Source organism: Nyctibius grandis, chromosome 1 (assembly GCF_013368605.1).
Source record: "Nyctibius grandis isolate bNycGra1 chromosome 1, bNycGra1.pri, whole genome shotgun sequence".
NCBI classification, from domain to species: Eukaryota; Metazoa; Chordata; class Aves; order Nyctibiiformes; family Nyctibiidae; genus Nyctibius; species Nyctibius grandis.
The window spans coordinates 13598452-13614401 of NC_090658.1; the positions used below are offsets into that span (position 1 = coordinate 13598452).

The window sequence follows — 15950 nt, forward strand, 5'->3', positions numbered from 1 at the left end:
TTAATGAAGATACTGAACACTATTAGCTCCAGTACAGTTCCCTGAGAGATACCACTAGTGGCTAGCCACCAACTGAACTTTGCATTGCTGATCACAACCCTCTGACACCCAGCAATCCAGACAACTTGCCACGAACGTTGTGGTTCACTTATTCAAACCATCTCTTTCCAATCTGGCTATGAAGACATTATGAGAAACTGTGTAAAGTCAAGGTAGATAACATTCACTGCTCTCTCTGCATCCATAGAAGTAGTCATCTCCTCACAGAAGGTTGGTCAGGTATGCTCTGTCCTGGATAAATCCATGCTGGCTCTTCCCAGTCCCCTTTTAATCTTTCATGCACCTGGACATGCTTTCCAAAAGTAGTTATTTCATAATGAGCCCAGCACCCCTCTTCAGCAAGAATATAATGCCCACCATAGCTATGCCAGTATACACTGCTCCTGTAAGAATATTTTAGTTCATATACCACGGACCTAAGGGTAGACAGAGGCTGACTTGCCATATTTTCTTGGCAGTAACAGACCTAGCCTTTTGGTGTCTGGACAGAACACAAAAACAAGGAAAGTCATTACAAAGCATATGCATACATGAACAAGTTTTTGGTTTTTTTTTTCAAAAAAACAAAACAACAATTATTGTTTTTTTTCCCAAAACTTTATGAGTAACCATTTGATGGGGTTTCAGGCTAGATGAAGAGACTTCAGGGAAGGCTGAGCTCATGTGATGAGGGAACGTAGGAAAAGGCAGATGACCAAGTAACATCTTCTCATAAGACTTCCTCGATGCAGGAAGATATTCCAGTTTCTCTCTACTGGTTGAGAATAATGCATATGTCTGTCATCCATGTACCAGGTAAAACAAGTTATGTACACCTAACTGTAACCTAAAAATTAGGCTCAAATCATGAAGCTACCAGACAGGACTAACCTCCAGTACACCCAAGAGGTTTACACCACATGGAGAAAGGGACCTATGAAAGCAACCCATTATCATGGTGCCTGTAGTTGGCCTTATTTGGAAAAGTGCTTCCAAGTCATAGGGATATTGTGGTAGAAGACCAACAGTTTGGATAGGTCTCACTGGGACTTCCTCATATAATCAAAGGAAATGTTGGCCATTCTGGAACGCTGGAAGTAACAGGAAAGAAACAAAGCAGTATATTTCATTCAGACTAGGTGCACTGTACAGCAATCACTCCACCTCTCCAGGGTCCAGAAAGAGAAGGGAGGCAATGGCTACAGATGCAGGTCAGATCCTCTTCCACACCTAACCAGAGATCCATAGCACCCCAGTGAGAAGAAATACAGAATTTTCCCTTGGAGGTTATCAGAGTCACAGGAGAATGTTACTGAAACAGGGGCAGAGCATGGACTGGATCAGCTTTGCCTCTTTAGGGCTCTTCAGACTCCTGAGCTTCCTGTTGGGCCAGATTTAACAACAGAAAGGGATAAGCAGTAAAGAAAATACATCAGAGAAACCAAACTCTGGCACACTAAGGGGAACTAGGGAACCCTTGTGGTACTTTTCCCCTCCTAGCACTGGACAAGGACTCATGACTCAGTAGATGTAGGCTGGTGACGGCATGACTTGTCAGGCCACGTGCCAGGTCTAGACCATGTCACATCAGAGCACATCAACTTCCACAAGACAATGTGCAATTCCAACTCTTTGAGTATCAAAACCACTGGTGGGATAAAGAAGAGGCCCAACATGTTTCTCCATTAAAGATTTGAATGTCCATGAGGACATAAAGCTTAACTGCACATTTTGTAGCAGCATACCATGTTTTGGGCTGATGCCTCATAGAATGAGAGAGAAGCAGCCAATTGTGCAGAAATTACCCATTAAACTGTCATGATGTCAAATGCCTTCTCCTGGCCAAGGTTCAGGAAATGAATCACAGTCAATCCTGAAATATCAGGGGAAAAAGGTCCCAAAACAGAAACGTATTGTTCAGATGCTCCAGCCTTGAATTCTTCAGGGCTCATCTAGGAAGATGGAATTTTTCAGCACAAACTTCAGGTGTGGCAAGTTGCTCTTGCTCAAGTTTCTAATCTGCCCTGTAATCCCCAACACAGAATTGAAGAACAAATAGTAGGCACACCTCTTAAGTGGCAGGGGTCCCCTTTTGACAAGGAGATGCTCCTGATATGCGTTTGTAAGTACCAGAGGGATGCCTGGGGAGAAAACACTAAGCTTATGATGGAAGACTTCCAACAACTTGGCCGGCATGAGAGAGCTCAAACTGGCACTAGTTGTCCACAGGGAGTCTTTCCCAAATGCTCTGACAATATCTGTTATTGAGTGGATCTGAAAGGAAGAAGTCCATGTACAAAGCTCTCGCCTTCCCACATCCGCTCTGGATGTGTAAAAGAGAGCCATTCTCTAATACAATCATAGGTGATGTGATTACTTTTTCTTGGGTGAAATGCAATTCACAATACACCAGCTAAGGAAATCTGATGGGGTCCTCAGGCAAAGGCACTACAATTTCTATAATCACCATTCCTTTTCTGATACTCATTGCAAAAAGATGGATCTTTGGGGAGAGAAGCCAGCCACCTCCCCAACCATACCTGAAACTATCCCTCTACCAGTTGGACCCAGCATGCAACTGTAGTAGAAAAGATTTTCATGAACCTTTCTCACATCCTATCTTCACTATGCCAGGGAAAAGGCATATCTCTCTTGCTGTCAAATGAGTCAGAAAACCCAAAAATGTTGCTCTAATGCCCACATCCTCCTGCATAGAAAGTGCTAAAAGTGTGATCCTAACCATGAACTAACACTGACAATGATCCATTAAAGGGACAGGCCTGATGTCAGAGGCCATGAGCCCAAGAAGTGCAAAAACACAAGGTGTAAGTAAGATCCATCACGTGACAGCTCAGCTCTATTTTATTCACCTATGCCTAGGCAAAGCTCGTGCCACCTATCCATCAGAGAGTAGTGGTCTCCAGTCACACTTAGCCTTTAGTTACAGCTTGGTATCTCTCTCTTCTGACATGATCTCAGGGGCCCAGAACTGTGATAAAATCAGCACTCAGCATGAAGTGTGCTTAGGAGCATCTAAAATGGCAAGGGAAGGCAGATGACTACTGACAAACACTTTTTGATGACTTGGTCTTGCGGCATAGATGTCAGTAGTTAACAGACACTTCCCATGGATCTCGAGCCAAAGTCTGTGACCAAGTATGATCTTGGTAACCTTCACTGCCATGGGGAGTAGGTCCAGGAGAATAGGCTCACCATCCCATCAACTAAGATCACTGGCTAAGTAAGAGTGAACCTGCTGCAGACACATGATGGAATAATCCCCTTTTATCCCCAAGGCAGGTGACTACTTAGATGCTGCAGAGTGTCAGCTGTAGTCCTGAGTGTTTGCAATGTTATCTTCATGCGTTAAGGAGGATTATGATGCTCCCAGTCAGAGGCAGTAGGGGAAAAGACAATAGCGTGATTACTTAATTTAGGCAAACAAGAGATAATCATGGTGGCTAACAAGTGCGAAAAAGAAAAAAACAATCACATAGGGGCAAGGGTGTGAATAGGAGAATCGCAAAACTAGGAGACAGATAGGAGAGGCTTCACACAAAGACACAAAAAGGCATAAGCCAGGCTAGGGGGTGGATGGAGAGAGAGAGAGAGAGAGAGATACGACTCTGAGTGGTAGAAGAGGACTTGGGCTTTTTTGTTTGGTTGTTTTTTTGGTGCTGTGGGTTTTTTTTAAACAACAATAGGGAGAAGGAAGGAGGGGGCAGGGCAGGGGGAAGTCATGGGTTCACTGAGATGAAGTATCTGCATTGCCTTCCACCCCTAAAACTTTTTTTCCTGTGACAGTGATAAAAAAAGTCTGAAGACAGCAGATGCAGCTCATGCAACAGTTAAGGTGTGCTCCACAATGGTGGTGAGGGCTAGAGGTGTATGTCACCGCTCTCCCATCCTTCACACTAGCATATCTGCTTAGATGGACAATCCCAGATGCTGATGGTGGCAGAGTTGAAAAAAAGATTGCAAACTTCAGGGTATGGACCACTTGGAGCAAGGAGGACAGCAGCAGCAGACAGTCCCCTATTGTCTGTCCCCATTTACAAAGGAGCAAGAAAGGAGGGGCTGACCCAGTACAGCTCTTCTTACATTCATGTCTGGCCTCTTTCTAAAGCCAAAAGCATCCTATGATATCCAGTATCCTGCAAAGCCAGAAGACATACATCAGGAGAAGTTAGAGAGATAAAATATCAGAATTCAGACAGTGAGGGAGGAGGGAGCAGTCAGAATGATCTTATTATTGGATGCTCACATACAGCGTTTATGCATCGTTCTCCACTTCAAAATGATGGAGGTGGGAGAGGAAGGATTTTACCAAAGCTTCATGCTACTGCAAAAGAAGCCAAAGCTTTCCTTGGTACACAGAGATGGGAGCAATCAAAACTGCACTGCCACTGGATAAAACAGATAGAATATTAGGAAGTCTTAGGAATGGAATAGAACACCGTAACTGCAGTTTATCACTTCATGGGCTACGTACACCTTGAACATGCAATGCTGGCAAGTCCCCATCTCACAAAGGTACAATTGGACAAGGCTCAGAGGAGGAGACAAACCAAAGGTGTGGAAAGGTTTCCTTCTGGGCAAAAAGCAATTAAGTAGACTAGGATCCTTCAGTCTGGGCAAAAGAGTAACTTAAGAGCAACACCATGGAGGTCTGTAAGATTCTGTGTAGCTGAGAAGTGGGAGAGGGGCTAGGGACCAGCGTTCACAGCTATGTCCGAGATGTAAGGGGCATTAAATAAGGCTGGCAGGTGGCAAGTTTAGAACAAACAGAAGAAAGTAGCTCTTCTCACAGCAAGCACTCAAGCTGTGGTACCTCCCTCACATATGGTGGATGCTACAGGTTTACATGAATTCAGGAGGATATTGGACAAGTTCACGGAAGACAAATTCATTGAGGGCTATGAAATAGAGACATTTTTGGTTTAGGAGATTCTCAAGCCACAAGGATCCTTGATCCTCAAGCTTTGAGAGTCTTCTGGGGAAATGCCACTGAATGCTCAGTCTTTCATAATCTTCTACCAGCCAGCACTGTTGGAGACATGCTACTAGGCCAGACAAACCTTTTCTCCAGCCCAGTGAAGTTTTCATCGTAATTTCTCTCAAAGAGGAGAACTCGGAGGTTGACTAGAGCTGGGTAGCTATAAGAAACACCGAACCTGTCCAGCTACAGGACAGCATTCAGAGTCATAATCCTCACTCAGTGATTAGCATACATCTTAAATTGAAATATATTGAAGAGCTAAGAAGGGCCATTATATCCATATATGTTTTATTCCGTTTCCTTATTTCTATCTTGTCCTTCCAATTTTTAAATAAACAATGACTTTATATATTAGTGACATACTTCCCCAATTTCCTTAATTTCCCTGAGGGTCTGGTACTGGTGACAAATTCAGATGCCATCTGATATACTTTTTCATCTTTCACTGTCATAAATCCAGATAAATCAATATAAAGACATCTCTGGGGCTGAGATGTTTGGAGAATTTGCTGTCTGGAATAGGCCTCCAAGTCAAGCTAGAAGAATCAGTGTTTGGTGGCAAGTTGGAGATGCCAAACTTTTGTGGGGAGTTTTGTATTGGAGGCTTCTTCCCAGAGCTGTACCTGCAAGAAACTGAAGGCAAAGAGGCAATTCACAGCTTCAGACAAATCCTCTACTGTGAAAGAGCTGTTTGTGATTTGTACTGCACTAAAATTATCTGGAAACATCTCCTTCCATTTCCATCTCAAGGATGGCTTTTCAGTACCATTAGGACACAATTATTTTAAACTGGAATAGAATATAGGATGTAAGTTCAAAAGGGATTTTGGAGATCTCTCTTCCAACCATCTGCTCAAATCAGGGCTCATTGCAAAGACAGATCAGGTTCCTCATGCAGTTGACTTTTGGAAATCCCCAAAGATGGAAATTCCACAGCTTCTCTAGGTACCTGTTCTGTACTTAAGAACCCTCATTCTGATTTTTTACCCCTAGATTTAGTCACAATTTCCCTCGCTGCCTCTGAGAAAAGTCTGCTTCTACTCTCCCCACAGCCGTCCTTGAGACAGTGGAAGACAGCAATCAGATTCCCTCTTTGACTTTTCTACTCCAGGCTAAACAAATCCAGCTCCCTCAGCATTTCCTCAGTCCACCTCCAATCCTCTATAACCCTCCATCTTAGTGGCAAATGTTATTTTTCCACTGTACTATCCAGAAAGTATTTGCCTTTTTTTTTTTCTTTTTTAAAAAGTCATGGTTGCTATGATGCAACATGTACATGGCTAAAATACAAAAGCACTGTTGGAGAAAGTCTGCTGGAACACCCTCCTGCCATTTTCCCACTGATTTGATGCACTATCAACAGGAGCAGGCACTCATATAAGACTGCGCAGATCGCTAATAAAATGTTGTTTTCATCACTCTGGCTTTAATGTACAGAGAAAACCACTGTGATAAAAAAGGGACACAGAATCAAGTTGCCTCAGTTATATTGTGTTAATTGAGCTACTGTAACTGATCACATATATGATGATAGCAACCCGTGAATGGGAGAGAAATAATGTTAAGATGAATATTAAAGAAAAAGATAATAATAGGTAAGGCCCATATGAGTCTGCAAGAAAACGAAGGTGTTGGTGTCCACTGTTGAGCTGTTGGCATAGGCTCTTGACAGACTTTGGCAAGCTGTGCTAAAATTCCATCACATTTGGAGTATCTCAAAATTTTTGTGTTTTAATGAAAGCCAAAAGTACTCTGTTATGTGGGAAGAGCTTTCTGGTCTGGAGTACAGGATTATTTTGGACAGGGTGGTGGAAGGAGAAGAAAAAACTTTTGAGATGTTGAAGAACTGTACAGTCCAACCTTTTCCTCCTGGTCCTAGGAAAGGTATTCATCAGCCAGATATGAACACGTGCATGAAAATGTTAGAAAATCCAAATGCCAATCCAGAGCGCCATGCATCGGATTGCTAACAAAGAAAGGCTCGTACCTGATAGTCTGGCTTGGTGAAGTAGTCTAGGCTTGCAATATGATCCAGAAAAAGGTGGAACTCTGAAGGCATGTGTTTTAGCAGCATTCGGTGTTCATACTTTTCTTTTATCATGCCAACCTGCTCCTGGAAAAAAAGAAAATATCTCAGAGCCAAGAATCTCTTCTATTGCTTCATGTTCATACAGTCTTACCATTCCTGGAATACCATCCAGTCTTATCATTCCTGGCACACAGCTGCTTCTTAGACCCAGCACTATGTCTACACACTTCTCCTATTTGGTATCCCTAGCAAAGTGAGGTTGATCACTGCAGGCAAAGGTCAAAGGGGAATCCTGAGTTGGAAACACTCTTTAGAAGCTGTCCCTTTAGCAGAGCCTTCTGCACAGGTGATCTATTTATTTCCAGGCATTTTACTCTCTAGCAAAAAGCATTTCCAAGACAACGTGAACAGTTAGCTTTATTCTGTTTAACTTTCCAGTTGCAATTCCCATTTGGCTTGTCTGGCATGGCAAAGCGTTATCCTCCCGCCTTTCTAAAGGCTCTGTTTATTTGTCAAAAGGACAGCTCAGCCTTTCCACTTTTCTTGTTTGCTTTGCAAGAACAAGTCAAAGTTGCTTGATCAAATATGATTAACAATGTGCATAAGAAAATGTCTAGCTACTCCGAGTAAGACAAGCTCCACACTGTGCATCAGAACACACAAAAGCAGGTTAGCATCTTGCAGCAAGATCTCATGAAAAGCAGGCTCTGGCTTTACTTCAGCAAAAAGCTGCACTGAGCTGCAGGAAGAATAACAGGAGTCATAATAATAATGAATAATAAAAACGCAGCATCCCTATCTTAAGCACATACACTAGGTTTCCTACCTTATCTTTGATCTTTCTCCATGGAAGCTGACCAACTGCAAACTCCACCAACATGTAAAAGAGGGACCACAGATCATCATGTCTACCCATCTCCTGGAGAAAAGAGAGACGAAGACTGAGGAGCAAAGTTCCATGCTGCTCTCCAGATGAGCTATCTCGTTTTAAAAAGCAGGAAGAGAAGTCATACTTCCCATTCAATGGTTAATTAAAGACTAAAGATGCAAAATCAAGCATTTCTTAAACTTGACAATGTCAATACAGTCACCTGAATAACCTCATTTGTTTTCCTTTTTGTGAATATATTAGGAAAGAGTTTTTAATCTATACAACAAAGCACAAGTTTTCCATAGGACTGTCTCTCAGTGAGTATACGGGAGTAGAATATTTATTTATGGGATGTGGAATAACCTAGATTAAGAAAAAATAACCAAACTGTGTGTAGAAAGTCTTTATTATTACTATTTTTAAGCTAAATATCATTCTAACTCTTTTCACAAGACAGCACTTACTCAAGGGCTTTTGCAAAACACTCATCATCAAGCACCACAACAATTTACAGATTTATAACATTTCCACATACCACTCTCCTCCTGGCCTAGCAAATGGAAAACTGAAACATGGGGATTAAGCCTGAAATTGTCAAAGTACATGAAGTCATTTTTGGTGCTCAACATCCAGTCTCTAGAACATGCTTTCTCAGAATAGCATGCATTATATGGCAATTTTTGTGCCTAAATATACCTTCAGCTGATGCCAGCTACAGCTGGCACAATTCACCTCTTCCAAAAATTATACCTCAAGTTTCTCAGTGTCTCCCAGGAAACAGAATGAATTCATGATGGCATTCAACTGCGCTCCCCACATCACACTTTCCACCTTCTGCAGACAATAACTTCTTTCCCTAAAAAAAACTTGAAACTTCCTCATATGTCACAGGTCATCCTACAGACTCATCCCAAATAAGGTCACAAATCTAGAGGTAATTCAGGAAGGCTGATAGTTTCCATCTGGCAAGCACTTAGCAGCAGGATCAGAGGACTTACGGTTTACACTCTACACAGGAACATTACTGAAACAGGACAAACAAGTGTTTTGAGAAGAATGTTGGATGAGACTTCAGGAAGCATTTAGAATGAAACAGGCGAGACACTATGTAAATAATGGCTTTTTTCAGGGAAAAATAAACCTAGCTTTCACTAGGTGGCTCTTCACCTGACAGCATGATGTTAATATTAAAAATTCCAGGCAGAGAATGGATTTGGGGACCTGGTACTTGGCAATTCACAGCTAAGTTCTGCTAGAAACTAGCAGCAAGCAGTCTGGCACTTAACCTGATTTTCTTTTTAGTGTGGGTTTTTTCCCCTTAAAAAGTGTCTGATAATGCAATAATTAAAATTATTAAGGCTGTCAACTACAGAGGATCCAATAACTGAATCATAATTTTGATTTTACAGTCAACAGCCTTGAACACCTAATGGAATTCATCTGATATCCTAACTTCTGTAGGTAACAAACTACTAACAAAGAACTCATGCCTCAGTCCTTTGCTCCTGAAAACAGGTTTCTGAGGAGAAATAACCTTGCTGTCAACGCCTTATAAGCCAAAAATACTCACTCGGTTTTTGTGTGCATTCACCGAAGCGTAGCGGACCGTTCCTCGAAAACCAGCAACATTGCGAGGCTGAAGGGAGACAACAGAAAATCTCAGAGACAGAGCAGATTACTAAATCCCCTGTGCAAGCTAACTCCTGAGAACTTCTCGTCTATACTCTTATTTCATATGTACCCAAGGGATACAAAGCTCTTACTGCCTTCATCTGCTCTAGCAGCCAGGTAAACAGGCAGCATTCTCCAATTCTGCATTTCTAGAAAAGCTTATTTTACAAAGAGGGCAAGGTGGTTACAGTGATAGGTTAGAATAGTAATAGCCTAGGTATAGAGCTAAGAACATTATCCAAGATTATATTTTCCTTTTTAAATTTCAGGTCAAGGGAAAAGCTAGTAAAGAAGTGCAAGTGCAAAACTGAGTCATGAATAAATGAGCTAAACAAAGCCTGAGTCAGGACAAGAACAAGGATCCCCTACTCTGACACAGGGCAGATGACTGTACGTGTTTGCTGACACTGCTTGTCAACACCCTCTGTAAGACTAAAAAAATTAAGAATCTCTGACTTTCACAGTTCTTGCTTTTTCTCCAGATTCTTCCCAGTATATCCTAAACCATGTATATTTTCTCTTTCTCTGATTCTCTTGTTGAAGGACTGGCTTTGGGAAGAAGGCAGTCCTCCTGTGACTATTCCTCTGAGCTGGAGGCTTTCTCTGTTCTGGGGGCTGAGCAACACTTCCAACTCTTTCCACTGCTGCCTCCACAAGAACATTAGACCATGTGAGTTCACTTACTGAAGATGTCATTGTTCTGAAAAAAATGCATTTAAAGACTGGCATCCATCAAATCCTTTCAGCTTAGCTAGAAGCACCAGAGTTAACAGCAGTGCTTTCAAAATTCATGGGGCAAAACCAGATTCAGGCCCAGACATCTTCCATCATAAGGCTAAGCTTGGGCAAAGAACTAAACATACTCATAATTAAGATCCTACTCTTGCAGAAATTTGAGAACATTACTAACAACTCTAATTGGGTAATTTGTCCCTCTTAGGTCAGTTGATTCATGTTTGTTCTTTCAGCTGTGCCTATGCTTTCAGAAGGAAGCCTAAAACTCTGTACTTTTATCCTAGAGCACCCTTCTGTCAGTTTAAATACGTACAATTCAGTTGCTTCCTTTTGGGTACAGGGAAGTTGCTCTGAGTTTCAATACTCTCAGAAAGAATAAAACTTCAAATGTTTTTTAAAAAAGTTCACCAACACCGTGCCACTAAAACACACGTGCATGGTGTATAATGCAGCTCTTAAGTTACAGTGACTCCAAGCAAAAAAGCTACAAGACTATCTAACAACTCCTTTATGTTAATCAAATACTGCACAAGGAGAACCCGTATGCATATCCCATGCACTTAATGCAGCATTTAATATTGCAGTACACCAGCTTGAGCTAAAAGCTACTTTTTTATCAGCAGGTAATAGTTGAGATATTATATTCATGATCATGTACTTCATTCCTCCCAGAGCATACAATTAGGATTCTCACTGACAAATGACTGCAAAATATTTTTCAGAATTCCAGTGAATTCACTGATGTGAGTTCCTAAAAAGCAAAATACTGGCCACTGGAATACATCTGTTAGAATCAGTCATCACCGTAAATGTTCTCTACATATTCAAAAGCAAAAGGACGTTCCTCTTTTCCATGATGAGTGGAAGCTAGTGTGTTTGGATACTTTTCATGAGCCATAAAATAAAAGCATATTGTGAACAATTCCAGTGTGTAACCCGTAACGTTTTCTGAACAAATATTGTTCAATGTTTGCAGTCCATGGGAGTCTGTCTTTCATGTTCTTTCCTTACATCAATGCCTTCTGTTATCAATTGTGTATGTACTGAACCAAGTACCACATGTGCTGGTTTCAGTATGGTTGGCAATGTCTCTGAAAAATCTTTTTAGATCAATACTTACTATTTCTGGAAGTCAGGCTATCTTTGCAGTTTTTAATTAGATCTATTCTGAAGCCAACTCTATGCAGTTTGCAAATGTATTCCCCTCCTCTTTCAGAAGCAAAGCAAAAGCCCAGCCGTCTTTTAACTGTGCATCTGTCCTGCAGCCAACATGAAAGAGTTCACCAAGCCAGTCCTGCAGCTGAATCCAAAGGGCTCTCTCGCCAGTCCTCTCTCATGTGGTACCTCAGTGAAGGGAGAGCACTGAAACTGAGCAAGACTTTGCAATTGCTTTAACAGGACCTTTAGAGCTTTGAACAAAACAGGCAGATGCTAACTATGTTAACAGCATCTTTTTCTCATACAGGTTTCACCTCTTCTAATCATATTTGACCGCCCTGCCAGTCACAAGGCAATTAGTCATGCCTCTTGACTGTGTCACTAATCAGTGCAATCAAATATTTCCTTGGCTGTGGAGATACCTTGTTTTCCATCCAAACAAACAGCTCCTGCCTCAGCATTTATTGTAGCACATGCTGTATACCCAACTGTTATTGACTTTTCTTTTGAATTCACTAACATTAATTTTCCAGATTATTTCTTGACACACTTAATTTCTTCCAGTTAATAAATTTCATCCCACCACTGCACTGCCCAGCAGTGGAAAAGATCCTGGATAAAGCATCCTTGCTGTCCAGACTGGTCGACATTTGACACAGAACTGAAATTGTAGCAGTTAGGAGCTTCAGACTATGGAATCATATATAACCCATCTGATTTGAATCCCCAAAATGATAAGAAGGTAATAAGCTAGCAAGCTGAAACACAATTTTAAACCATACATGAGTTATTTTTTCATTTTTCCACATCAGTATTACTATAAAAAATGTTACTCAGGGTAAAGCATATGTCTTCCTGCATTCAGATTGTGTCTAGCACAAAGCTTACGTAATTTATTACACAGAGCTGTCAGGGAGATGACAGATATATGAAGCATATTGCATTGTGTTAGAAGCTTGGTTTAAAATGAGTTTTAGCTTGGGAGAATGCGTTAGATCACTACCACAGAGCAAAAATTATACTCTGTGTTCCTTTCAATATATTAGCAATGTACACGACCTCACAGACAAAGACAGAATTAGGTAACAAAATCCTGTACGAAGTGGATGCATTGTTCCTAACTGTGTTCTTTTGCACTCTTCATTCTCCAGTTCAAACACTCATGATCATTTGTATTTTAAGTGCCAACAGTGTCTCCCTTATGATTCACATGAAGTCTGTCTTTCCTATATATGCTCCCTTTATTTCAGGAGTGATCATATTTCCTCATTAATCTGAATCCCTGCTCCTTACACCACATTCATACATAAGAGATTAAAATTTTTCCTCTTCCCTCACTGGTCCCTAGATTGATATTTTGAATGTTCCAGTTTCCAGCTTCCTTCCTAAAAACTTATATTTGGATGCCAGTACTTTTCCTCCTGCCATTTCTTATGCCTGTGGTACTCTTATGGAACTCCCCAACATAAGAAGGAAAAGTGAAAGGAAGCTTTAACTGAACTAAAAGGAAGTATCTCTGTAACTTCTAGGAATCTCCTGCTTCCATCAGTTAGGCTTATTGGGGAGATGCAGGGATATGCATCTCCACCTCTTCTGTGGAGACAAATTCTGCACCTCTTGTACGCATTTTGACTTGCTAATTTAAACAGCAGCACTTTGTAGAATCATTAGTGACAGCAGCATATTTTATCCCAATGGGGAGTCAGAAATTAATGGAGGAAGCTGGAGCCAAAAATGTAAGATGAGAGAACTCCCCTCCCCTTGCCTCCAAAACCACAGAAGTGATAAAATCACAGTCTCTGGCACCACCCAAATGTCTGCCAGCCCCTCTGGCAGAAGCCCAAGTATTCTAGGCCTCTGCATCACATTTAGGTAGCTGTCACGATCCTGCTGAAAAACAAACATATCATGAGGGAAAAAAGAAAAACAGGTGTAATTTGGACTTCCATATATAACAAAAGCACAAAACAAAATGAAATCCCAGAAGCATGGTGATGGCTCACTCACAACTCATAGCAGAGATGGTTACGAGCAGCGGATGGGAAGCCAACGCATCAAACACAGCCTCAAAAGAAGAGCCCAAAAGAACTGTAAAACAGAGAGAAACCCAAAGAAAAACATGATAAAAAACAACAAAATGAGAAAAAAATTAAACAGAAATGAATTAAAAAACAATTCAATATTGTATCCCTCCAGAAACCTGTGTCTCTTGTTTAGCTGTTGTCATGTCTCAGCACCCTTCCCAGGGCTGTTGGCCCACATGGTCTTTAGTTTCATTTAGACACAAAGCGTTGAGAGAGCCTGTGTGGTTTTTGAGTGCTCTGTAAAGTGGTGAGAGGGGTCCCTCTAGAGACTAACTTCCCCCTGCTCACATATCACACCTAATAGTATAATAAAGTTGAGAGCAGAGATGCACACAGCCTAACCACAGGTCAGTTTTATGGTTCTACTGTGATTTTCCTTCCTAAAACTATCTGATACCTACACCTCCCTTCCTCCCCCAATCAAATTGATCTAATAACCAGCAAGGGGATTTGCTCTTTTTCATCTCTTGCCCTCTTCACCCAGAGCAAGTTCTAACGTTAGCATAAGTTTCTAAAAATGAACAGAGATGTCCCCTTCCCCATTTGAATTGTCATGGGTTCCTACCCAAGATATTTGGCTTTTTCTGCAACCATCACCTTGCTTTCTCACCAGCAATCTCCACACAATCACTAGCTTGCCAACTTTACAGGCTTCACAGCTGCCAACTTCAGGCATCTTCCCCTTCCCTGATGGCTGCTGAAGTGCTCCACCTAGAAATGGGGTCTCTGCTGTCTGTGGTGGGATGCAGCATGGTGGTTTGAAAGAGAGCAGGATGAAAGTCAGTGCTGCTTTTAGGCCACGTGAGCTGGCAGTATCTTAAAATGTGAATTGCACAGTATGGAAACGATGGAGTTTCTTATTTGAGTCTCAGTATCCCTTTTACCTAAAAATGTGCAAGTTCTAAGAATTCCATAGATTTTGCACAAAATGTAGTTTTGAGACAGTTACTTAATAATCTCCTACTACTCTTTCCAAAGCAAAAGACACAAAGGAGATGAGATGAGTTAAAATGCCATCTTTCCTTCTTTACTTTAGGAGAATTCAAAATTTCCAATAGAGTTTAACATCAGAAAAGAGCAAGGTAATAATTTTGTCTTTCTGAGTAGCATGCGCCAACCGTCTCATCACGCAATTCCTGCACCAGAACTTGTGCTGGAGATGAGGATGCCTTTCTCATGTTAGAAACAGGGCTAAGAATGAGCATTTCCAATGAAATGTCTTATTCCAGCTGTAATCCTATTATTCAACTATCATTCAATTTTTAACAAGAGAATTTTGGCCTTGGAGCTGCACTTGCTTCTTACATGCATAGTCCCATAGGGGAACAAGTAGCACAGAATATCCCCATGGAAAGCATGGGGAGTGCTAAGTAAAAAAGGTAAGTTTTTTCATGTGCTGTAACACAGACCAGGGGAAAAACTGGAATGGAAATGTTTTGGAGAGTGTTGTAGAGTGTTAGTCACATCTCATGTGGGATTTACAGCTCATAACGCTTTCCTGGAGTCAGATGGAGAAGACGGTCCTTTTCTACCAAAAGGAAGAAGACAAAAGACAGTCGTGGCAATCACTGAGATGCAGCAGAGCTAAGTTCAAATCTCTCCACTCCTTGGACAGAGAAGAAAACCACACCTCCCTCCTTCCAGAGTACACCTTCACCCCTAAGCCACTGGGTGCTTTGAGATGCAAGTCTAAGAACATCCATGTTGGAAAGGATCCCTTTTGCACAGAGTAATTGAGTATTTATTACCAAGAGAGAGGAAGTGTATGACAGGCACTCTGTAACCTGGCAGTAAATGCACTTACCTGATGGAGGGGAGACTTGACCTATAATCCAACTCAACATTCACTTGCCCAGGGAGTGAAGCCCCTGTTCCCTCACCACCGGACACAGTAATAGTTTTCTGTTCCTCTCTCTGTTGTCCAGTGGGAAGAATAATCATAGCTTTAAGTGGAACAGCATTGACCAGAAGGAATGACACATTCAGACAATACCGCATCCCCCCTGCAGCTTGGCAGTAAAGGCACTCAGAAATGGAAAACAGGATCTCAGTTCCCTGCAGGCATACATGGGAATTGAGCCTGAGTTGTTCTTCCTTTTCCCTCACCCCTGTAGCACAAGAGCTCTAACTAGATTCCTGCTACATAAAATAAAACTACCAACAACCTCATGTAGATGTTCTGAGGTCATCCTCGCTGAACCAGGGCTTCCAGGGAAGGAAAGCAGAGAACCAGCTAGTTATAACAAGATACAAGAGTCTCTGCTTGCTAATAAATTTTCAAATCCATCAGCTAGTCTGCTCTTCGTACATTTAATTTCAACTGCACTGGCTTTCTGTAGTTGTAATGTTTTAAACCCAAACATG

General features: G+C 41.5%; 1 protein-coding gene across 1 annotated transcript in view; it reads right to left on the reverse strand.

Moving 5' to 3' along the window:
• The window catches only part of TTBK1 (tau tubulin kinase 1), a 97810-nt gene that overhangs the window by 40914 nt on the left and 40946 nt on the right, over positions 1-15950 (reverse strand). Inside the window, exons 8-10 of the mRNA XM_068404713.1 lie at positions 9509-9574; positions 7894-7986; positions 7026-7151 (exon numbers count right to left, since the gene is read on the reverse strand). Of these exons, the coding sequence (XP_068260814.1) occupies positions 7026-7151; positions 7894-7986; positions 9509-9574 (285 nt within the window). The remainder of the gene's footprint in view (positions 1-7025; positions 7152-7893; positions 7987-9508; positions 9575-15950) is intronic.